The 25,000-nt window shown below is 36.5% G+C and overlaps 5 protein-coding genes across 8 annotated transcripts; 3 read left to right on the forward strand and 2 right to left on the reverse strand.

Moving 5' to 3' along the window:
• Window positions 1–42: 42 nt before the first annotated feature.
• On the reverse strand, window positions 43–9,547 carry LOC124299859 (rabankyrin-5). 2 transcript variants are annotated; one of them, XM_046753260.1, is made up of 13 exons: window positions 9,130–9,547; window positions 8,868–9,057; window positions 8,487–8,596; window positions 7,723–7,982; window positions 7,012–7,161; window positions 3,187–3,590; window positions 2,363–3,076; window positions 2,018–2,290; window positions 1,472–1,910; window positions 1,158–1,355; window positions 821–1,061; window positions 411–666; window positions 43–280 (listed from the first exon to the last, which is right to left on the reverse strand). In XM_046753260.1, the coding sequence occupies exons 1-13, from the start codon at window positions 9,131–9,133 to the stop codon at window positions 151–153; spliced, it is 3,369 nt and encodes a 1,122-aa protein (XP_046609216.1). In that variant the 5' UTR covers window positions 9,134–9,547; the 3' UTR covers window positions 43–150. The 2 variants fall into 2 exon arrangements, with proteins under 2 accessions (XP_046609216.1, XP_046609217.1); XM_046753261.1 differs by lacking the exons at window positions 7,723–7,982; window positions 9,130–9,547 and having other exon boundaries at window positions 8,868–9,008.
• On the forward strand, window positions 4,599–7,018 carry LOC124299873 (uncharacterized). The gene is made up of 3 exons (XM_046753284.1): window positions 4,599–5,709; window positions 5,900–6,082; window positions 6,415–7,018. The coding sequence occupies exons 1-3, from the start codon at window positions 5,673–5,675 to the stop codon at window positions 6,687–6,689; spliced, it is 495 nt and encodes a 164-aa protein (XP_046609240.1). The 5' UTR covers window positions 4,599–5,672; the 3' UTR covers window positions 6,690–7,018.
• Window positions 9,548–9,665: 118 nt separating the features above from the next.
• On the forward strand, window positions 9,666–11,208 carry LOC124299875 (60S acidic ribosomal protein P2). 2 transcript variants are annotated; one of them, XM_046753287.1, is made up of 4 exons: window positions 9,666–9,813; window positions 10,277–10,449; window positions 10,624–10,713; window positions 10,971–11,208. In XM_046753287.1, exons 2-4 carry the CDS (start codon window positions 10,278–10,280, stop codon window positions 11,042–11,044), a joined length of 336 nt encoding a protein of 111 aa, XP_046609243.1. In that variant the 5' UTR covers window positions 9,666–9,813; window position 10,277; the 3' UTR covers window positions 11,045–11,208. The 2 variants fall into 2 exon arrangements, with proteins under 2 accessions (XP_046609243.1, XP_046609244.1); XM_046753288.1 differs by having other exon boundaries at window positions 9,684–9,817.
• A 1,111-nt stretch (window positions 11,209–12,319) lies between these two features.
• On the forward strand, window positions 12,320–23,118 carry LOC124299857 (clathrin heavy chain). Its single transcript, XM_046753254.1, has 15 exons — window positions 12,320–12,576; window positions 13,517–13,724; window positions 14,043–15,001; window positions 15,112–15,546; window positions 16,705–17,158; window positions 17,266–17,585; window positions 17,670–17,935; window positions 18,017–18,251; window positions 18,414–18,796; window positions 18,874–19,171; window positions 19,298–19,738; window positions 19,818–20,380; window positions 20,458–20,680; window positions 20,826–20,901; window positions 21,110–23,118. Exons 1-15 carry the CDS (start codon window positions 12,535–12,537, stop codon window positions 21,241–21,243), a joined length of 5,037 nt encoding a protein of 1,678 aa, XP_046609210.1. The 5' UTR covers window positions 12,320–12,534; the 3' UTR covers window positions 21,244–23,118.
• LOC124299871 (ribonuclease P protein subunit p29) lies at window positions 21,939–24,978 on the reverse strand. Of its 2 annotated transcripts, none has more exons than XM_046753280.1 (4): window positions 24,643–24,978; window positions 24,263–24,402; window positions 23,801–24,191; window positions 21,939–23,506 (listed from the first exon to the last, which is right to left on the reverse strand). In XM_046753280.1, the coding sequence occupies exons 1-4, from the start codon at window positions 24,692–24,694 to the stop codon at window positions 23,370–23,372; spliced, it is 720 nt and encodes a 239-aa protein (XP_046609236.1). In that variant the 5' UTR covers window positions 24,695–24,978; the 3' UTR covers window positions 21,939–23,369. The 2 variants fall into 2 exon arrangements, with proteins under 2 accessions (XP_046609236.1, XP_046609237.1); XM_046753281.1 differs by having other exon boundaries at window positions 24,492–24,978.
• Window positions 24,979–25,000: the final 22 nt, after the last annotated feature.

Below are 25,000 nucleotides of genomic sequence, written 5' to 3' on the forward strand. Positions count from 1 at the left end.
ACAAAAATTACTAACATAATTTTATTGATACAACAAATTAACATTCTTATATTTTAAATACCACTAGTGGTAAATAATCTCTCGTTGTTACGTTGGAATGATATATTTCAAATTTCTGTTTATTTTAAAATATGACTGCAGGAGAGTGAATTATTCTGTACCAACTTGCAGTACGTCAAAACACACACCGCAAACTCGTACTGGTTTGTTCAATCCAAATTTCAGTATTGGTACATCCTGACCAGAGCATTTGCTACACAAAATCCGTCCACAATGACGACTAAAAAATAAATAAGGATATGGAATCAAATATTGTTGCACTATTATTGAGGGAGGAATGCTTTTTAAATCAGTGCGTAAAATTCTTTGTTTATATTAAACATGAAGCCGTAATTTAAAAAAAAACTTACCAGTGATGTTTTCGCATTGTAAGACCGAACTTGGTGCCACATTCCAAACACATATCTTTTTCAGCCCATGGTGCCTCCTGAGTTAGTGAATCGAGTAATCTGTACAAAAGTTGCTTTGTCGCAACCTGGTAATTGAATATCGTGATCCCTTCCTTATTCATTGAGCCCATACACGCTCCAGCCTTTACTAAAGTCCGGCATAAATTTCCATTTCCTTTCATGTACGCTATTAGCAATGGTGTATTTCCATCCAGGTCTAAAATTTGGTCATAATTTTGATTCATTTATTATATGCATCGATCGTGAACGTAAGAAGACAGTTGATATTTTATGTGTCTGTATAATCATATTTAAATATTACAAGTGTAGTTTGACATTCGAGTGTACATACATACTTAGTCACAACTTACCGGGTTTGTTCAGTGGATACTTGGGCATGCATTCCAAAAACAACTCACAAATAGTGGCTGCATTGTCACGCCCGTATCTAGCTAACTCGTGCAGAGGATTTCTTCCCTTCAAATTGATCGTTTCAGCATCCAGAGAACATTCCGTTAAAAGAGATCTGACCACAGCAACATGGCCCTCTCTTACAGCAACATGCAATGCATTGTCTCCGTCAGCATTTATTGCATCAAAGTTAATATTATTCTGTAAAAAAATAGACATTTATTTAATTATTTTAGCTCCCAAGAAAGAATTGATGTACTTTCATGGAATGTATGTGATTTGAAACATTATATTCACCTGTAATAAAGCTGAAATAACTGGTGCATGGCCGGTACGTGCAGCTGCGTGCAATGCTGTGTTTCTATGCGCATCAGTGTCATCAATCCGAGCACCAGCCAAGACCAAACTACGCACCAACATCTCATTTCCAGATTCAGCAGCTAAATGCAGGGGCGGAGTTTGTGTCATGTCCTGAACTCGAGAGTTCACATCGACCTGAAAAATTATAGGCGGGAATTCATATGTAATCCAAATTATTTTCAGGATCTCAGAATTTAAGTCCAAAAAGTTTTTCTTCTCCCCATTAAAAATCAAATGAAACATTAGCTTACTTGTATAGATAAAAGGAACAGCACACTTTCTAAATCGTTCTGCTGTATGGCTTTGTGTAGGAAATTTCTCCCTTTGTTATCAACTTGTTCTGCAGCCGTAGGAAGTCTTTCTAGAATGACTTGGGCAGCTTTGTGATTGCGGACAGTAAGTGCTGTTGCAAATGGGGTCAAGCCCCGTTTATCCCTCAGAGATAAATCTATTTGAGGATGGCACAACAGAAGGCAAATAATTTGTGCATGGTGGTTCTGAATGGCCACATGCACTGGCGTTTTATCATCTGCATCACGTGAATTCACGTTGGCACCATGCTCAACAAGAGTTTGAACAACTTGTTCAAGACCCCATTGACAGCAGAGGTGCAATGGTGAACAATTATCCTTCGACTCTTCCCCTCCTCCATCTTTGCCAGGACGTCGAGGTGAGTTCAAATCGCAGCCGCTGTAAACATATTTTATAAACTATATTTATTTTTAAAATCATTAAATTTGTCATCAAGCTTCCCATTTGCAAGATAAGGGGAGAGTACATATTTTTAACCCATGTACCTTCTTATCAAGAATTGCGCAATAGTTTCCTTGTTTTCATCAATGGCCCTATGCAGCAGAGTCTGTAGACATCCCTCTGGTCCTGGACCCCAACAGTCAGTATCAGCTCCATGAGCTACTAAAACGGATGCCGTGTCTTCCTGTTCAGAATCAAGTGCATCCCAGAGTGGGGATCCTATTGAGGTATCAACTCCTCTACGGCAAAGGGCTTCAACTACTTCACCCAATCGGCAATGGACGCATAGTTGAAGGGGCGTCTCACCATCCCGAGTTCTGAAATTAAATCTTTAATTCAGAGCCAAAATCTTTTTCGATATCACACGAAGAGAAGGTTTTAGAACTTACTTGGTGTTCATATCAGCGCCATTTTCCAATAAAAATATTGCTGTTGCAGAGTCCTCCTTCAGAATAGCTTGATGCAAAAGTGTCAATCCTTTCTCATTAACCTGGTTGATATCTGCACCAGCTTTGATAAGTGCAGCAACGATTTCTCTCCCTTTTTTCAATGGTGCTTTGATTGCTAGACTCAAAGGTGTCTCACCCTCTCCATCTTTTAAATTTAATTGAGAATTCGATTGCTCAGCTTCCAACAGTGCCATCAAAACGCCGTGATGTTGATTCGAAATCGCTAAATGTATCGGTGCATTCCCATGCAACAGAGTCATTACATCTGTTGGCACGTTTCTTTTTATTAATGCACGGGTAAGATTTTCTAGCCCAGCTCTACAAGCTTCGTGTAATATTGTGTACCCTTCAGAATTTTGAACAGCCAAATTTTTTATAGGATATTCTATTAAAAATAGTGCTGCATCCTCCTTTCCTTCTCGAGCTAAAATGTGCAAAAGCGTATCTTTAGTTGTTGTGTAAATTGGATTCGGTATTGCTCCCTTGCTCAAAAGTTTTTCGGCATATGATTTAAGGAGATTTTCTGTGTTAAGTGTGAACGATAATGCTGTATGGCCTTCATTCGTTAACACATCGAAATTTATTCCTGGGGTATTAACCAGAAGGTCAAAGAGAGCTTCATTCTCTTCTGCGATGCTGCTGTGTAATGCTGTCCTGTCACAATAAAATAGATAAATTATGTTCTGCTGATAGTTACATACAAATTTTTCAATCTCGTTGTGACTAAGAACATGTAGTCTAGATAACATGAAATCAAATCGTACCATCCTCTGTGATCATGTAAATTAGGATTAATGCCAGCTTGAATCAGTCTGATAGCAACAGAGGTCATATCTTGTGTTCTGTGACCAGCTGTTAAATGCAGTGCTGTACATCCAACGTATTTTTCTAAATCCTTCGCATGCTTTGCTCCCGGAATTATACGTACAGGTTCGCATAATTTTTGAGTATTGTTACTAATCTCAAGCTGTTCTATAATAAATTCAGCTGAATATGAATCCCCCTTCAAGATCGCCGACTGAAGCAGAGTAAGTCCACTTGGATCTCTTGCTGCTAAATCCGCGCGATGTTCAACCAAGGTTCGTGCCAAAGATGGTTGACGAGCTCGTAATGCTACTTCCAATGCCCTTTCTCCCTTGGAATCGACTGCATTCACTGCTTCCGGAAGCTGTGACATAAAATATTTTTCTATCTTATTACAGTATTGACAATTTTACGAAAAATAATAATAAAAATAATGAAACTCGGATAGTATGCTTTACATTACTTTCCACACTCTGTTCCATGTAAAAAATTATAGAGAGCAAGATAATAAATTGTAAAGCTGTATTATCGGGATTGTAATATTCAAAAAAGTATATTACTTTTTTTTTATGATTCACGTGTCTAATGGCGTAAGGTCATAAGCACTGAGAATTTATTTTTATTTTTAATTTTTGGCTGACGTACAAATCCATTAATTAATGGCAGAAGGTCGAACACACTGGTTGATACGACTTTAGTCCTTGAAAAAATAAATAAATTTTTTTAATATCGTTCTTACAATATTCAGCCATTATCTTCCGATTTATCATTGAATTATACCAATTAATGGGAAGCAGTCGTATCCGCCTGATATACGATTTTTTGCTATTGAATTTTCAAATTCTCTATTTCAATCATTTTTAAAGCGAATGAAGGAAAGAAACAAACGCTCTTTTGCCATAAAAATCGTATTTTTGGCGTTTGTTTATGATATTATGTCATTACATACGCGTATTATATTATGCTGTGTATTATCCTAAGGTATTATCGATGAAATTTGCGCTTATTACGAAATCGATTTCAATTGAAATTATCCGTAATAAATGCGACTGAATGTAACAATGATTTTTGATACTCTGAAGTAAAGACAACTTTAACAATTTTCCAGTAGAAGTAAAAAAAAAATATGAAGGACGTCTTTAAGGCGTCTCTTAATTATAATATTGTTTTCGCATTTACAATATACCCGCGCGTCCACAATTAGCATACCATCGTCCGATAGTTCGTGGATCTATGTATAATTATCGTCAATTTTCGTGAAAGGAAATTCCCTCGAGCGGTGGGCTCTACAAGGATTTCGACTTGGCATGCGTCATAATCCCGTTAAATATCATCGGCGCGCACACCGAAAGACATCGAGCGTGTCGTCTCGGGGCAGCTATAGGCATAGATAAAACGTTGGAGTGTGTGCGGGCGACGGAAAACGGACATCGGTGGTCGGTTATCGCCGTTGGTGGTCATCCGTTCGCGGCCTCGAACGAACAATGACGAAGCGCCGTTACCACGCATTACTGGCATTACGTAGCGGGCAAGATGCACGGGACACGGATATCGCAGTCCTCCGACCACCAAGTGCCAGATATCAAATATTTCTAGTTCTGCCTGCGACTGCTTGAAAAACCTTCATGTTTTCCAACGGACAATATCGCGTCAAGCGTTAAAAACAGGTTGCGCGTATTGCTGACTAAGTGGAATGCAGTCTCACTGGGACTGACTCATCAGATTGAAACGTATGGCTAAAACACAAAATCGAAGGAAAAAAAATATAGAGGAAAATAGAGACGTAATTGAACTAGTGATCTTGTAACCCTAAATTTAGCTGACTACAAAATTGTAAATAATAAATCGTAGATAATGAAAAAGAGAGTAGCTAGAGGAAGAGAGGGAAAGTTGCAGTTAAGCTTATACTATATTAGTTAATTATTCGTAAATATTTACACGTGTTTCGTGTGGCATTTAAAGAAAACTGATTGGAAACTTTTACACGACACTTTTTATAGGAAAAATATCACATGTTTGTACGATTTAATAATCCTTTAAAATTAAATGAAATTCACCGATCAATTATATGGTTATAGATAAAATTTGTTTGCATATCGGAGTGAGGGGAAAATAAAGAACTGAGATAAAAAGACAGGAAGCTGGTTGACCAAGCAGTGACACAAGTGAACGTTTCAGTACACAACCAGTACAAACTGTGCCGCGTTCGGCAGAAGATAAAAATTTGTACACTAACAATGAGGCTTGATTCTCAATAAAATGTGATATTTGATTAACATATAATTATATGCTGATAGAAAAATAATTGAATAATCTAATAGTTGAAGTGTTTATGAAATCATTGTTGGACATAGTGTAAATAAATTCTATTCACGTGTAAATCAATAATTGTGCAAGATATTATAACGATAAGTACTTCTGCCCAAGCGTGAGTCAGAACTATAAGATGCAGGAAATACTGAAAGTTCTGCTAACTTTTTCACGTACGTCAAGATCAAATACTTATTTCCTTGCTACTGGCAGGCTTTAAATGATCAACTCGTTGCTCTGAAATTTTTTTGAAAGATATCAACTGCCGATTTCACAATATTATACTTGCATTTTATCAAAACTGTATCAAGTCGTAGTGCAGGTATTAATTATACACCTACAAGATTTTTTTTATACTTTCAGATTTCATTATTATCATAAATTCGGAAGGCATCTTGTGCTACAAATGCACTCCAACAAGAGAATATAAGCCAGCGGGTCCTTACCCGTGCTCTGAATTTGACTGGAGTGAACGGTTTCAAGTTGAATGTCCAAAGTCTACTCTATGTATGAAAATAACAAGCACCACGGTTCTTGGGCAAAACGGTAATTATGATTTGGGTTAATCATATTTATCTAAAGACTACAACAAATTTTATATAAAAGAGATGAGTAACTTTTAAAAGACTCACAGTGGAGTAATACTTTTGCAGAAAAAATAATATATGAACTTTTCGAATAATGATGATTTCTTTAAATATAATTGACATAAATGCGACAGTCTTTTAGCAGCGAACCGTGTTTAGTCAAGATTTTATGTTTTTTTTTAAACAAAGAGGAACCATGAGATAGATATGAATAAAAATATAAAACGTAATCAGATTTCTTTTATGAATATTGTTTAAAAATTTTAGAATCGAATATTTTACGTTTTTCAGAAGTTACAATCGTTGAGAGGGACTGCGCTCCACAGAAACTAGCTACACATAATTATAATCGGAATAAAAAAAAATGGTACAGTGAAGAAAAAATAGTAAACTCTGCTTACAGCGAAGGCTGTGAAACTCAAAAGGTTGAAATACCTCGGAAATACTGCTACTGTGGATTGCATTTATGCAATGGATCTGAGTCTGATAGTAAAATTTTCTCTTCTGATATCATTCTGCGCATAGCAGGATTAATGCTATGCATTTGGCAAAATTTTCACGTTTAACAAAAAATAGAGATGAACTAAGAAGAATCTAGTCTGAAAACAAATTCATTATTAAGATTCAGTGCTGGTACTTGAATATTATTCGAAAAATGTTCTGTGGATAATTTCTCATGTGGAGTAACTGTAAATAAATTCTAATTATTTTTACAATACCAGAATACAACCTAAAAGTCAAATATTTATGTGTAATGAAAGATTTTGAATTGTACAAATTCTTAGAAAATGTTTATTACATTATTCCTATTATGATGAGTCACTGCGCAAACTTATCTCTAACTCTTGTATAAAAGTAATTATTTAAATATAATAAATATCTTCTTACCTCTGAATCGTGTTCCATTAAGAATAAAAAGACAACATCTTCTCGAACCAATCGAACAGCTGAATGCAGCGGAAACTTGCTCTTAGTCTTCAATAATTTATACAGCAATGCTCCTGGCATCTCTTTGAAGTCTTCTCCAGTTAAATCATCCTGCATTTGAAAAGTAACTTTTGCAAACACAAAATCACGTCTTCCGAAAACTATCGTAAGTGAAATCTTTATAGTTTTTTGGGGTGTTAAGGTGTAAAATAAAGCATAGGATTTGTGAGCTGTCGCAATTTACGATACATGATGTGCTAAGAACAAAATGATTCTACAAAGTACCAAGTGCATCGTTAATGAAATATCTTTGCCAAACAAAACGAGTAATTGCGCAACAATTATTTGCAAGAAATTCGAAATTTCTTCAAGAATTTATCCAACATACTCTATCCAATTGAAGGTTACATTTGTTTTGAATAATCAAGGAAAACCACGTTCAGATTTACAAATCTTGATCTCCTTTTGATTAAACTTTGAAAAACTAGTAACTATGGAGATGAGACTGTGCTATGAAAATATTTCCTCAAGGTTTGCCAGTAATTTTAAAATATCTGCATATAGATGCACCCCTTTAAAGGATATAGATTTTTCAATTCAGTGAATACCTCAATACCACAGATCTTAATTTTCAGACATAGCATATGATCTTCGTCTGTTATAAAAACTCACCCAATGTACAGATATTAATGAGCTGCAATGATCTCTTAATGCTATCGTTCCTAGCTCTTCAGCTGCTGTATACAAATGAACACAATCACGAAGACTGACGATTCCAATTAAATTTTTTTCGCACTGATCGACCAATTCCAATAACTGAAATTGTGACGCAGCTTTCATTAGTTCCAGAGTCAAATTTCTTTTTTCCGTTACACCAGTGTAAACCCATTTTAGTAGTACGGTTCCTACTTCCTCATCTAAATTACTCCAATCTGAAAACATATGTGTATTCATTTCAAAACCCACCTAAACAAATGCGACATACTTTACTAGAATTTAAAAGATAAAAGTGGATATTCCATTTATGTGCAGAAAACTAAAAATTTAACGTATACACATGGCAGAGATTGCATTAGGTCAAACTGTGATGTTATGACTGTACATCTATCAGACCTTCAACAAGATATGCACTTATACTTCTGGAGTGATAGATGTATTGGATACACTGTTGTAGAATGGTTATTGTGATTAACTTATCTTTTTGGAAGCCGAGATTTAACTGTGCATTGGACGTGTAATTTATGAAATGATAAATAATTATGCAGTCTTAATCACTGCTTATTACATATAATAATAATTTAATTTTAATGTGAAGCTTTGGGAGTTTTTAAGTATGATTTTTATCATGGATAACATTTGTAACAAATATCTGCGCACAATGGTGAAAAATTCTTGTACTCATGTGCTGTATTATCTGTTATTACTGAAATACGCACCAAGAATGCAGGTAGTGCCCAAAGCTGATTCATTCCAAAAGTCGCTGCGTGCTGCCAATACGAATTTGTGAGCTGGTACGTGTTGATTTGGCAGATTTATTGTGATATCACTGAAAAGCAAATAAAATATGATAAATTGGTACGGTTAGGAAATTCAAATAGCATCTTGAGACTTATTCATTTTCACATCGAATAAACTTTGTTACGTGATTAAGGAACATGTTTTCAATGACTTTGAAATGGTAGGAATAAACAATTTCTAATTTTTGTACATCTTAAACGATACTACAATGCCACTTGTTTCAAAATTTACTTCAAACATAATAAAATCCGATTCATATGTTTGGAATTGTATTTTTACGATCAGTGTTGAATCTTTACCTATAATGCTGTTGCCCGTAAAGCGATGCGACAGTTGCCAAAAGCCTGCTAACAAATGAAGATTCTTGACTGCTAGCTGTAGCGTTTTTGTAGTCTTGTTGAAGTTTGAGATGCGCAGCATTCAATTTGACGTACTGTTCCCGGAGTAGCGCTAGATGTTGTTGCCACTTCTGGGATTCTGTAGAGTCCCCTGTAATAAATTTGTAACACCCGTCTCATTGTTAAAATAATTCGATTATGAATTTGATAACATCCAACTTACCCATGTTGTGGAACGTGATAACTGGTGGCAATAAAAATTATACAAGTTTTTAAAGAGACGTTGGATTTAGAAAAAAAACGAATCATACATGGCAGTTTTTTGACAGTAGAGTAAGACTAGATTCTAGAAAACATTATGCAATGTTCAACACCCTTTCCGATACTAGAATGTCATAGACATAGCGCTTGTCATTTGTCGGCTGATCTTGAATTACGTACGATATTTATAAACGACTTGTTAGGATTTTAATTCGATGCAATTACGCCCCTTCAATCAAACACATCTTCACTCTCTATTCACCGATTATAAATTGTTGTTGGCAAAGTAATAATACCAAAGTCCCTAGGCTGTTTTATGAAGTATGAAGTTTGATTACACGAGGAGTAATACAATCGTTACAATTAGTGAGTAACTACAATTAACTAGCGTTTGCTATTCTGCGCTGATTAGAGCCAAATCATGATAGTATGTGAAATAAATATTGAAAAATGTTTAGGGATGTGTTTGAACTTCATTGGCGTAGAACCGGATTCACCGGAAGTGACGATCTATTGCCGTCGCCAAGCCGGCACAATGACGTCGCCAATCTGCTTTGGTAGTTCCTTCCATTTCGTTTCCAGTCGTGAAACGTGCTCGTGTTATATTTCGGCGTGTCCCACGTTTCGTGTCGTGAGAGACTTAAAAGTGAGTGAGTAATTTGGTTGCATTTATTAATTGAACAATATTGCAAAAAATTGATTAATCGAACGTTCCTCCGTGTCACATAAGCCCTTTTGTCGATAAATGCGCGTCATTCAGCGAGATGTTTCTGGATTCCTAACGACTTGCCGTGTGTTGTGTTGACACGCTGAAATAGCGGCTAACCAGTAACTGCGACTTTTGTCGTAATGTGAAAAAAAATCTTTCCCGGTTTAGACTTTGTCGGTTACAATATCTCGTAAATGATTGAACAGCAACGTCGAAATTGCAAACATGATGATTTCACACAACACCATCTTTCGCCTGAGTGGCTGTGATGATTACTTGAAAAACTGACGTATTTACAAATTCGACGATAGTTGTTACTTTTACCACCGTCACTTAGGTTGACACACTTATTCATAATTATAACCGTTTTCTGTGTAACAAAAAAGAATCACAATTTCAGAATGCGTTACGTGGCCGCTTACCTTTTGGCTGTCCTGGGTGGCAAGGAATCGCCATCCCAAGGTGACATCGAAAAGATCTTGTCCTCCGTAGGAATTGAAGCTGATGCTGAAAAACTGAAGAAGGTCATTTCTGAACTCAAGGGAAAGCCCATCGAGGATTTGATCAACGAAGGTATGTTTTAATCCAGCATATACAAGTCTCGAGGTTATTTCCATCTGCAACAAAACTACGTCATTCCTGTACTATAAAGTACAGATTATTTTTGACATAACGTTTAACACAAGTGGTATGTTCATAAATATCATTTGATACACTGGTCAATAATAAATACTTAAACTCTTACAGGCCGTGGAAAGCTGTCTTCAATGCCTGTCGGAGGTGGTGCTGCTGCGCCAGCTGCAGCAGCTGCAGCTGCACCTTCTGAAGAAAAGAAAGGTAAGTGAGCTATGTGAGAGAAGGAATGTGTGCCCAGTCAAGTTTTTTTTTTTTCTAAATAATTGGCACAATTCAGTGCCTGTAATTGAAATTATTCTTGTCCTGCAGTCAACTCTAACATGATGTTAATCCATACCATCTTTCGACTGAGTCGTTGTGCTGTAACTTACATCCACTGATCACTTACAGATTTTATAACTTTATCGATTACTGTGTGATGAAATATTACTGAAAAATTTCCTTTATTGTCCCCACAGAAGAGAAGAAGGCCGAGAAGAAGGAGGAATCCGAGTCTGAGGACGATGACATGGGATTCGGTCTTTTCGACTAGAAGCTCTACCATCAACGAAAACGGACAAGAATTTATTCTGCAGCAGCAGAGGCGAATATATGCACTGTCAAAGAGTATATATCCAGAAGTACAAATATTACTATTATTTGTATATTTTATACACATGTGACTCTTGCTGGAGAATAAATGATTTTAAGTTTTAATTTATTGCCAACGGTGAACTGTTTTATGATGTTTTTAGCACACAGAGATTGTGAAGTTTCATAAAAAAACTCAGAAGATCTAGTGAGATGTTTAGAATTTTTCGATCATTCCCTCGATTTCATATAATTTTTTTTTTTTTTGTCAGTACTATTTCGGCTCCATTTAAAATATTTCGTTCGTTGTGTGTGGGAATTGTTTTACTTCACGACTCTGCCTTGGTAATGGAGTTTGTGTGCGGTGCGAACTTGGACCTTATGTTTGTGTTTGACTAAGTCAGTTCAGGTATCAATGGTTGGTTGGCAATTCAATCCCGTTTCCATCCATACAGTCCCCCTTTTATTACATTTTTGGAGATATCCATTCAGAAGAGGTCTCCCCATTTCAGCAGTACAAGTTTTGCTACTCAGGAAAAAAGTTTGTCTTATGTTCTGGAAACCATTTAATTCTTGGAATTCTAAATCAACCAGCCAGTATATACACTGTACTTTGCACTCTCCAGTAGTCTGAGTTTCTACATTCATCTTACTGTTCAATAAAATCCAAATTCTTCATCCACATGTTAGCGGTACAGATTAACAATTAATACTCCACGGCGTCAGGTGCGTGGAATGAGCTAGGCCATGCACCGACAATTTTCGAAAGTACCTAGGTGCTAATCTTTGGTTCATTGCGTGCATCCGGACGGAAGAAAGGGAGAGAATCGATAGGCTGCGTCGTAAATTAGCTTTGTTTACAATTGTATTGTTTCATTGAGCTTCGGAGGCGCTGAGGGATGTTGTACGAGCTGAGATTTGAAAGTATGCCAAATCTTCGGGGGTATATCAATAAGATCACCGAGGCTCCTGAGGGTAGGGTGAACGAGTCACGGCGCGCCGTCGCGGCTTCATTCACAAGCCAAGAAGTAGGAGTCGGCGCATCACAGGGGCCGTGTAACGCCGATGTATTACTCCGCCTTGAATATCAGTCATCATTTCCGTGCGACAAACGGATGCGGCAAGGAATTTAATCTCCTTGTTTCATTTATGCGCTAAGGGGAATTGTCGCCGACGTCTAAGCGAGTTGTGTCGCGCGTCGTTAATGCTGGAAATATTACCGATCTCAGGAACTACTTTTTCACACCGGTGGAAGTCCTTCGCCATGTTGGGTGTCAGCGGTCTGTGACGGCATTTGCGTCAGTCAATGCGTGCGGATGAGTTGATTATTGAGTGAATAACCCACGAGAAACGTGAAATTTTGTGTACAAGTGATATCGAGGGCCGCACATCCGTACCAGGGACAAGATAACGGTGAAAAATATTGTAGGACGACCGTAAATTTCCGCCAGAATGACGCAGTTGCTGCCCATAAGGTTTCAGGAGCATCTCCAGGTAGGTGACCTGATTTTTCGTTATCCTGAAGTTGATTTGATAATTTCATTATCGTTCCATTGTTGTGAAGAGATAATTCTTCACTTTATCGAATCTTGCAGTTTATCGATTTTATTCCTCGCATCATCAAGCTCGATTGAAATTACCAGATTCTTAATGATCGGTTCAAGAAGTGGTGAAAATTTTTCCATTGACGTTGCGTTGACAGATATGATGTGTCTCCCCCGCCGCGGCAACTAAAATCGTTAATTCCAAAAAGTACGCACATCTCGGAACAACGAACCTACCCTCATTCTGTTCTGCCCTACATTTGTCTCTCCACCCTTACGCAAAAATCGATCAATTATGCGTTTAAGGTTTTTTCTTTCAGCCGATAACCGATCATTGATAGCATTAGAGGCCACGTCTGCGAATACGCCCCCCGCTTCCGCCCACATTCCATAGATATTTGAAAAAAATTTCGTCTCTTAACACCAGAACATACGAGTCTATGTTGATTTTCGTATCAGTAGATTTCTTTATACCTGTAGTTTTATCACTATAGAGATCTTACAGTGAACTTAATTTAAAATTACGTCTCAGGAAGTTTATTTTTAGTTTATTTTGAGGTACATAGACCAACCAAGAAATATCTGATTGGAATTATATCTAACAAGATTTCCGACCTATGACAAAAGAACTTCGCACGACTGCTAACAATGATTTTCTCATACTCATTCTATCATTTTTGATTCACTTGCTTTGGCAAAACTTATAGCGCTAGAAGAACAACATGTTTGTCAACTTTTTGCCCATTTTTTTTTTCCCATTTTAAGTACTGTGTATACACTGAACATTGGAATCATGGTACAAAATGGTGTCATCAAAATTTCATTGTTCAAACAAGCTGCTGTTCTAATCCTTATAAAATTAAGCAATCTTGAGTGTATTTTTTCTTCAGCTAACTGCTGTGGGAATCAATGCCAACAATGTCAGCTTCAATACACTTACGATGGAGTCGGACAAATTTATTTGTGTACGAGAAAAGGTTGCGGATACATCGCAAGTCGTCATTATCGATATGAATGACTCTGCCAATCCAATTAGGAGACCAATTTCAGCCGATTCTGCAATTATGAATCCTGCGAGTAAAGTAATAGCTTTGAAAGGTATATGAAATCAATTTTCTTCTTTTATTAATCATTGTATCTTTTGTTATCTTCTACAAGTACACTGATTAGCTCGCACTTATTCAACCTTTGCTGTGGACCAACAAAGAAATCGTCACCATTTTATCTGCCTCAGAATTATCTCAATTCGGATTATAACAATAAATAGCCGACTGTTTCATTCATTGCTACTTTTTTATAATAACTCTTCCATTTCTATGTGTGATAACAGTGATATGAAAAATCTATTGGTAAATTTAATTGAAATGGAAAAACTGTTTCTTCGCAGCTTGGTTGATCATTGCTTTTATTTCGTAGCCCAAAAGACGTTGCAAATCTTCAACATTGAGATGAAATCAAAAATGAAAGCCCATACCATGACGGAAGATGTTGTATTTTGGAAGTGGATTTCCTTGAATACTCTGGCCCTAGTCACTGAAACTGCTGTCTATCATTGGTCCATGGAAGGGGATTCTCAGCCTCATAAAACATTCGATCGTCACTCATCACTGAACGGATGTCAGATCATAAACTACAGAACTGACCCAAAACAAACTTGGTTATTGCTGATTGGAATTTCGGCGCAACATAACAGGGTCGTTGGCGCGATGCAGTTGTATTCCGTAGAACGCAAATGTTCTCAACCAATTGAAGGGCATGCTGCTTCCTTTGCGCAATTCAAAATGGAGGGCAATGCAGAACCCAGCAATCTATTTTGTTTTGCTGTAAGGACTGTCCAAGGTGCTAAGTTGCATATTATAGAGGTTGGTCAACCTCCAGCTGGGAATCAACCTTTTCCCAAGAAAGCAGTCGACGTTTTCTTTCCACCCGAAGCTGGAGGTGATTTTCCAGTTGCAATGCAGGTCAGCTCGAAATATGACGTGATATATTTAATCACCAAATACGGCTACATCCATATGTATGACATAGAATCAGCAACTTGTATATTTATGAACCGTATCTCTGGAGAAACAATTTTTGTGACCGCTCCCCATGAAGCTTCTGGGGGAATCATCGGAGTCAATCGTAAGGGGCAAGTATTGTCTGTTTCCGTCGAAGAAGAGAACATAATTCCATACATTAATGGAGTTCTTCAGAATCCTGAACTAGCTCTGAGAATGGCTGTTAGAAACAATTTGTCTGGGGCGGAAGACTTGTTTGTGAGAAAATTCAACATGCTTTTCCAAAATGGCCAGTACGCCGAGGCTGCCAAAGTTGCTGCCAATGCTCCAAAAGGTATCCTTAGGACTCCGGCAACCATTCAGCGTTTCCAGCAGGTAAGACGGTTTTTGTTTATGTTATAATATTTTTTTGTGTGATGAATCTGGTCGTACTCTCAGGAGCCACAACAATTTTTAGACTTACGAGAACAATTGTGTGTATGTAGGTCCCAGCTACGCAGGGGCAGACATCTCCGTTGCTTCAATACTTTGGTATACTGTTGGATCAAGGTCAACTAAACAAGTATGAGTCATTGGAACTCTGCCGTCCTGTCTTGGTGCAAGGACGCAAGCAACTTCTTGAAAAATGGTTGAAGGAAGACAAATTGGAATGCAGTGAAGAGTTAGGGGATCTTGTTAAACAAGCTGATCCAACTCTTGCCTTGAGTGTTTACCTCAGGGCGAATGTACCCAACAAAGTTATCCAATGTTTTGCTGAGACTGGGCAATTCCAAAAGATTGTTCTGTATGCCAAGAAGGTTTCGTACACTCCGGATTATGTATTCTTGCTGCGAAATGTGATGAGAATTAATCCTGACCAAGGTGTTGCTTTTGCGCAAATGTTGGTTCAGGATGACGAACCTCTGGCTGACATCAATCAGGTGAGTTTCCATCTTTATTTGATTTTCAAAGCTGGCTGATATGACTTGTAGGCTTGACAGAAGTTTGATGAAGTCAGAAGGATCAGTATTGAAATTTTTGAGTTGATATAGAAGCCCCACAAATTTTCACTAATTCTGATAGCGAGTCAAAACTCATCACTCAAATTTCATATAGTTTTAAACCCTTGTACTCATAAATTATTTTTTAATTGCTGTTATATGCTTAACTCTACTTTGATTATTACTCCAAAATTATTTGATTTGTTTCTAGTATGCGAGTATATGATTTAAAATATCCTTTCCCGATTTCTTAAAAACATTTCCTATATGTAATGAATATTTCCATGGCATGTTGTGAGATGAAGTTATGAAATTTTTGACAGTACTTTTTATATTAAAAAACCTTGATAATCAGAAAAAAATTTTACGCGGGAAGATTGTAACAAATTGCAGCAAGCCATGACTCAAGTTGCGTCGTCATGAATAGGTTGAAAAATTTGTTCTACATTATGAGTACTTATGTGTCTGTTATAATTCAATAGATAGAAAAAATTGCATCTGATAAGAGACTGTGTTTCCATAACATGCTATATTTTTATCTGCAATTTGTTTGACATGAGTAATAAACTTGACTGTGAAACATTATTGAAAACTGAGGATTAATTTCTGGAATACGAAAAGCTGTACTACTCACACATTGAAGCTGATAAGTATTGAGCTTACATTCTGTGTTAATACAGTATATGAGTCACAGCATTCAAAAGAACTTATCAACCCATGTGGTTTGGATTTGGTTACAATATATCAAAGATCTTCTATTTGGTAGTCTTAGTCAGGCCGACACGATAAATTGTTTCTTTGGAATGTTACCAGCATTCTCGAAACAAAATACCTTGCATGAAAGAGAAGCTCTCTCAAATTAGTTTCCGATTCTTCTGTTTAAAAATGTTATTGTTTTTTTACATATAGACTGGTTATTTGACATGACAATTTATTGAACTAGGTTGATAAAATTGTAAATATTGTTTATAGCAAATTATAGTCGAGTTTTAATACTCATTATATTTCCATAAAGAAATAGCGTCAGTTACCATTTCGAAAAAGTTTTACATTCTAGTTCTAGCTAATCAATGAATTTCTGAAATTAACATTTTCCAGATTGTAGACATATTCATGGAACAGAACATGGTGCAACAGTGTACAGCATTTTTGTTAGATGCATTGAAGAATAATCGAGCTAGTGAAGGTGCATTACAAACTCGCTTATTGGAAATGAATTTGATGTCTGCTCCCCAAGTGGCGGATGCCATACTTGGGAATCAAATGTTTACGCACTATGATCGTGCCCATGTTGCCCAGTTATGTGAGAAAGCAGGTCTTCTACAACGAGCTCTGGAGCATTACACAGACTTATATGACATTAAGCGAGCTGTAGTCCATACGCAGATGCTGTCGCCTGATTGGCTAGTTGGATTCTTTGGTACTCTATCTGTAGAAGACTCCTTGGAATGCTTGAAAGCTATGTTAACTGCAAACATGAGACAAAACTTGCAGATCTGTGTACAGATAGCAACAAAGTACCATGAGCAACTGACCACCAAGGCTTTGATTGGTAAATATTCATTAACCATTCATTTAATTTTAGTTAAACGCTTATTAAAATTTTTACACCTTCTGTTATGTGCAACAATTTATCTTTCTTCTGTATTTATATGACAGATTTGTTCGAGAGCTTTAAATCTTACGAAGGATTGTTCTATTTCCTTGGATCGATTGTGAACTTCAGTCAAGATCAGGAAGTTCATTTCAAATATATCCAAGCTGCCTGTAAAACAGGACAGATCAAAGAAGTTGAGAGAATATGTCGTGAGAGCAATTGCTACAATGCGGAAAGAGTCAAGAATTTTTTGAAGGAAGCAAAATTGTCCGATCAATTGCCTCTTATCATTGTTTGCGATCGATTCGACTTTGTGCACGATCTTGTTTTGTACCTGTACAGAAACAATCTACAAAAATACATCGAGATATATGTTCAAAAGGTAAACATCGAATTCTAATTGGAATTGTATATCAATGCTGGATAAAAAGTCTTGAAACTTATGATTTTGTTAATTTTTTTCTAGGTCAACCCATCGAGATTACCCGTTGTAATTGGTGGCTTGTTGGATGTCGATTGTTCAGAAGATATAATAAAAAACCTCATTCTTGTCGTCCGGGGTCAGTTCTCTACAGACGAACTGGTTGAGGAGGTTGAAAAACGTAATCGACTCAAGCTCTTGTTGCCTTGGTTGGAATCTCGTGTTCACGAAGGCTGTGTGGAGCCTGCCACCCATAATGCTTTAGCTAAAATTTATATCGATAGTAACAATAATCCTGAGAGATTCCTCAAGTATGTAATTGTATCAAATAAACTGTGTAGTTTTGACTTTTCTAAGTTCTATTCTCATTTTTCATCTCTTCTATGTTACAGGGAAAATCAGTTCTACGATAGCCGTGTTGTCGGTAAATATTGCGAGAAACGTGATCCTCATTTAGCATGTGTAGCATATGAACGTGGTCAATGCGATCGAGAATTAATCAGCGTATGCAATGAAAATAGTCTTTTCAAAAGTGAAGCCAGATATTTGGTCAGACGACGAGACCCTGATCTCTGGGCCGAGGTTCTCTTGGAAAGTAATCCCTACAAGAGACCACTTATTGATCAGGTCAGTAGGGGAGAGTTGCAAAAGGTTTTAATACAGCTGATTTACAAGTATAATTTTGGTCCACCAAGTTTTCCTGACTTTTAAATCAATTTTTCGTGCTTCTCGTGACAGAAATATAAGAATATGCAAACCTTAACTTTTCATATACTTCAACAATTACAGGTGGTTCAAACTGCACTGTCAGAGACCCAAGATCCAGAAGACATTTCTGTAACTGTAAAGGCCTTCATGACAGCTGACTTGCCAAATGAATTGATTGAATTGCTTGAAAAAATTGTACTTGACAGCAGTGTCTTTAGCGATCATCGTAATCTACAAAATCTGCTGATTTTGACAGCAATAAAAGCAGATCGCACACGCGTTATGGAGTACATAAATCGTCTGGACAACTATGATGCACCCGATATAGCCAACATTGCTATCAGCAACAAATTATTCGAAGAAGCTTTCGCCATTTTCCGGAAATTCGATGTCAATACTTCAGCTATTCAAGTGCTGATTGAACAAGTGAATAATTTGGATAGGGCTTATGAATTTGCCGAAAGGTAAGATTGCTTAAATATTCGAATTGTTGACTATGTCAATCACTTGACTGAAAATACCTATGCAATTCAACCTTTAGATGCAACGAACCAGCAGTGTGGTCACAGCTGGCTAAAGCTCAGCTACAACAGGGTCTAGTGAAAGAGGCCATTGACAGTTTCATCAAAGCCGATGATCCATCAGCATACGTCGATGTAGTTGAGACTGCTCATCGAACTTCCCACTGGGAAGATCTTGTTCGCTACTTGCAAATGGCTCGCAAGAAGGCGAGAGAGTCCTTTGTTGAAAGCGAACTCATTTACGCGTATGCTCGCACCAATCGCCTTGCTGATCTTGAAGAGTTTATCTCTGGTCCAAATCACGCTGATATTCAAAAGGTAATTCATGTTTGAACCCACTAGGTTGATTCAGTTATTCACCTCATTGGCAAGCTTCTAGTGTGTTGCTAAAATTGACTGCATTTCAAAACTGCTGAACACCTGAAAAAATATTTATCTTTTCAGATCGGTGATCGTTGTTTCGATGACAAAATGTACGACGCAGCAAAACTTTTGTACAACAACGTATCCAACTTTGCTCGATTAGCCATTACTCTCGTTCACTTGAAAGAGTTTCAAGGAGCCGTTGATAGCGCTCGTAAAGCAAATTCTACACGCACATGGAAAGAGGTGTGTTTTGCTTGTGTAGACAGCGGAGAATTTCGATTGGCCCAAATGTGTGGTCTGCACATAGTTGTTCACGCCGACGAGCTTGAGGACTTGATCAAATATTATCAAGATCGCGGACACTTTGAAGAACTCATCAATCTATTGGAGGCTGCGTTAGGTTTGGAGAGGGCTCACATGGGAATGTTCACAGAACTTGCTATTCTATACAGCAAGTACAAGCCACAACGGATGCGTGAGCATCTCGACCTCTTCTGGTCTCGTGTGAACATACCGAAGGTAATTTACTGTAAATTAGAATTTGAAATAAAAATATCAACTTATAAGTATAAGTATTCATGTTCGAACAATTACACAGGTATTGCGCGCGGCGGAACAAGCTCATTTATGGGCGGAGCTTGTATTCTTGTATGACAAATATGAAGAATTTGATAACGCGGTACTAGCAATGATGCAGCATCCAACAGAAGCGTGGCGCGAAGGTCATTTCAAAGATGTGATCACCAAGGTAGCTAATGTGGAATTGTACTACAAGGCGATCCAATTCTACGTAGAATACAAGCCACTATTGCTGAATGATGTTCTACTTGTCCTTGCACCAAGAATGGATCATACAAGAGCGGTTGCTTACTTCACTCGTACAGGACATTTGCAACTTGTGAAGCCTTATCTTAGATCAGTCCAATCTTTGAACAACAAAGCTATAAATGAAGCATTGAATGGTCTTCTCATTGACGAGGAAGATTATCAAGGTTTGAGGACGTCAATAGACGCTTTTGATAACTTTGATAACATTGCTCTCGCTCAGCAGCTTGAGAAACACGAGCTAATCGAGTTTAGAAGGATTGCGGCGTACCTGTACAAAGGCAATAACAGATGGAAACAATCGGTTGAACTTTGCAAAAAAGACAGGCTATTCCGGTGAGAGGCTGCTTCAGTTTGAAATATTTTTGTTAACTCTGTAGTTGCTACATTTTGAAAGCTTCACTAAATTTTAGAGATGCTATGGAGTATGCTGCGGAGTCTAGGAATGCAGAGGTAGCTGAGGAACTGCTAGAATGGTTCTTAGAGAGAGGATCAAAAGATTGTTTTGCAGCTTGCCTCTTCTACTGTTATGACTTGCTTCATCCCGATGTAATTTTGGAACTTGCCTGGAGGCACAGAATCCTTCACTTCGCAATGCCTTATCTAATTCAAGTTGCCCGAGAGTACATCACCAAGGTATTGTAGCATTGAAACTATTTCCCTGAAAATTATAAAAACAGCTCATCAGTTTAAACAAATACTATTATGTACGTCACTCACATTTTTTTTTTTTTTTTTTGTTTTTTTGTTTTGTGATTTTCATTTGTAATCCCTCGTTTAGGTTGATAAACTCGAAGAAGCTGAAAGCCAGCGCTTGGAAGAAACAGATCAGCAGGAGCACAAACCAATGATCATGCGTAAGTGTTAATTTAATTTAATTTAAATGATTTGAAATGGTAAGTTCATGTGTTCTGGTATTTAAACGCTCCATTTTTCTAAAAAATTGTTGATACTTGTACACGATTCTTATTGATATCAATGAAATGTAATTTTGTATCGGAAAGTTTTTCAAATTAATGGTAGGTGTCAAAAATATTTGTAAAATACGCTATAATTTAATTACAGCTGAGCCACAGTTGATGTTGACAGCAGGACCAGGAATGATGGCACCAGGTTACGCACCTCAAAGTGTTTATGCACCTCCGGGTCAAGGAGTTTATGCACCTCCTACTGCAGCCTATCAGGGCTACGGTATGTGAGACACATTTCACAACACGTTCCACAATGATCAACAATACCTACTTTTCTATAAGGTTTAGCTAGAGCAAGGTTCCATTAATATTGATATGTTACAGTCAACCGTCAGAAATCTGCTGTCTGACAAATATCTTGCAATGTCAAGCTAGTAGTTGTAAAGGAAAAAAGAATTCAATGAAGGAGAAAATTAATAAACTAGTAAAACTAGAAACATGTATTCTATAAAACATCATCTACCGCTGTAATAATTGTCAACTATTCAATCTCAAAACACGTCTCATGTAAAAAAAAAAAAAAATGAAAAATAATTATTAATACAGTTATTCCTAAAAAAAAGCATTTTGTGGGCGCAACAAAAATTAGTATTAATTAGAGGATTTATGAATAATTGAAAAAATAAAGTATATAATATGTATATGGTATGTTCATTAGGCTGCTTTACATAATTGAGTAACAATAGTATCGAATTGACAATTTACCGGGGCAATCAAGAACGTTGAGGGGGGCTATAATTATATGTCCTTGACATATCCGCAGTTGTTTAATGGCAGAATTTTTTACATGGCTATTAAAAAAATGATATGCCCGAAGTAATGACATGATTTAAAATCGTTCCGAATTATTTAATAAGCTCCAGTTTACGCTGTGCTAACAGTTGATCTGAATACAATAGGCTTAAAATTTTTTAAGGAAAGTGTCTTCCTTAATAATCGGAATTGCATGGATGACAGGAGCAAGAATATCAATTGATTTTTAAATGATGTTAATACTGCGATAGCATTTGTCCACCACACTTCAATAGCAATCATTTAATCTGTAAAAAAAATGTTGAATTAACAATTTATTGATGATTCATAGAAATAGTGGCTGATTTGTCATTTAAATTAAATTCGGAAGCTACCGTTCTATAGTAGCTGAATAAATATTTACAGTGGTACGTCGCAAAATACCTATCTTTTGCCAGCATACTGTGTACGTTTAACTGATCCGTTGCAAAGTGTACTGACGGCATGATTAACACATTGATTATTTGGAAAAAAATTGTTTCAATAAGTTATACGCCTTAACGTAACGCAGTGATAATTGTAGATTGCCCCTGATTATTGAATGGGACAGTGAACACGTAACACGAGTCTGATTCGGTGGGTGTATGAACATTAATCCAAATCACATGACAAGAGCATCGTTATTAATCATTAACTGCATGTTGAGGGATGCTTTAAACTCAAATACACTAATTATTTCTCGTGAGGGATCGATTAGGGTAGAATTCTTAGTTGCGTTTCTGATTCTTCAGGCCTGTGTAATTGGTTTACTGATCCTTTAAATTATGGTAAATAAATTGTAAGAATTCGTTAGGAACTGGTGGTGCGTGCGAAAGGTACGCGACAATCCCAAAACTCCATCATTGCACTTATCTTTTCAACATAGCTAAATCAAATTTATCATGAATGAAATTTTTGGAAATGAAGTGGTTAGTGATTTATTATTTGAATAAGGATTTAACCAATCCGCATCGCAAATTGTTATTATAATATCATGATTATTTGAATATTTTGAAATACTATTATAACTAATTATTGCAAAAAGCAAACAAAAAAGCAAGGATTATTAGTAATTATACATATATATTATAAATATATAATTATATTATTATATATTATATTGGTATTTAGTGTAACATGTAAGTAGTAGACAAAAATATGATATGAATTAATATTATTGAAAAAAAAAAATGAATAAATGATACAAAAGGTAATTATCAAGAATGGATGATCGAAGAACTGGATTGCATTCAATTGTTTTTGCTGTAAGATATAACAACTGTGTCAAGTGGATATGCACAGTGAGAAATAAACAACCGCCTGTTTGACGAACATATTTTCATTTTCTTATCATACACATTCCCATATTAATTAACCAGTAACAAATGATATTCGTCACTAAACATTTTTTATAAAAATTATAAAAAAATTAAAGATTAAAATGCACAACGTACTTGTTAAAGATACAATTTTATGCACGTATCTCTTGACTATGGGAAAGCCTCATTTGTGATATTTGATAAGTCATTAAAAGTACTCAAGAAAATTTTAGCAATATTTGTATTTTCATAATCGTAATTATGTTATAAATCAGGTACACGAGCACTTTTGAATTTTTTCACTGATCTCTCAGCAGGTCTGACACACAACTCTCTGCCAAACAATTGTAAATTGACATTGCCCAAACATATCTTGAATACAGCTGTGTCTTTTGGAATTGCTGCAAGAAAAAAAAGCGTTAATATTTTCATGATGGTTTACAGAAAGCAACTTTAAAATCTTTCATTGTATACTGCTAATCGCATATCTTTTCTTATCCCTTTTCGTTCTCATCGAATAATATACTTAAGTGCATGTAACTAATGAGGATGTCTTAACATTTTTTTGTAGACTTGTGCAAATTTTGTATGCATGGTAACTTTAGGCACAAATCTTGATAAATTATTCAATAAAAATCAGAAGTTTTGTTTCCAATAGAATTAGATTTCAATGCTAAAATTCAGAGTTGTCTTACTTCGGATAATACTATCCTCTCCAATAACTCTGAAGGTACATTTAGTGTCTTGCAATACAATGCCATGAATGCCTACCAAACTTGGGCATTTAGATCTAATGACAAGAATTTTTGCTCCATGGAAGTCAGCCTTTAGCAATTGTTGACCAATGTTGTCCCAATTTGGTTCGACTGGTCCTTGCGGTAAATCAGTGAAATTGTTAACACCAAGCATTTGTCGCATGTACTCTAGCCACAGCTGGTTCAATGCTAATGCATCAACGTATTTCAAGTTAATCCTGTTATCCAATTTATTCAAGCCAAGTTCTGATCTTTTTCTGGCTGTTAAAAATGTTGCCTTCTTTGGTTTACGGCGAGCATGCTTTGTTCTGTATTTGTTGAAAGTGAATGTCTGAAAAGTGAAAAATGTTAAAAGATGACTGATGAATGGAACAAAGGAAGTAAAATTTTTATTCTTATTACCTTTTTCAATTCTTCATTTACTGATTTAGTATCTGAGGGTGGTAAGATATTTTCTAAAAGATTTAAAAGATATTCACTGCGATCCGTCGATGTTGTTGCACGGTTAACCACTGACACTGGAAGTTGAAGACACACGTTGTCTGGAAGAATACAAATTACGGATAGTTGAATCTGAATATGAACAATTCTGTATTGCAGCTAATTAAAACGTTCAACAAAGGCATCTTACCCGACATGGTTTCAATAAATTTTCCGAAGATTCTTGCTGCAATCTAACCTAAACTCACCGTGTTTCCCCTCCCTATAAACTCTCTCTAATTCCTACGATATAAAATCGAAATAAGTAATGTGTGATCAAAACTTGAATCACGAATGCCTACCAAAGAACAGAAATGACAGATCATAAGGTCCCACTTGAGTTCTAGTTAGCATAAACAATCACGAATCAAACGCAGCTGTCACGTGCACATCGCACGCACGTGGTAAGTTGACGAGTAATTGACGTTTATGGTTTATAACATGGTGTAGTTTATGACAATTTATAAGAAAGGCAGGAAAGTAAAGTTGGCCTGCAACATAGGAATTTCGTGAAAATTTTTAAGAAATTCGAAGTTCACAGGCTAGCTTCATATACCTAGGTCGATCTGACCTTTGGATCTGACATGCAGCGACACATGTTTACGTTTTCGATTCATCTCGATTTGAAAATTTGAAACATCGAGTCGCCTTAAAAATTCT

Source organism: Neodiprion virginianus, chromosome 3 (genome assembly GCF_021901495.1).
Source record: "Neodiprion virginianus isolate iyNeoVirg1 chromosome 3, iyNeoVirg1.1, whole genome shotgun sequence".
Taxonomy (NCBI): Eukaryota; Metazoa; Arthropoda; class Insecta; order Hymenoptera; family Diprionidae; genus Neodiprion; species Neodiprion virginianus.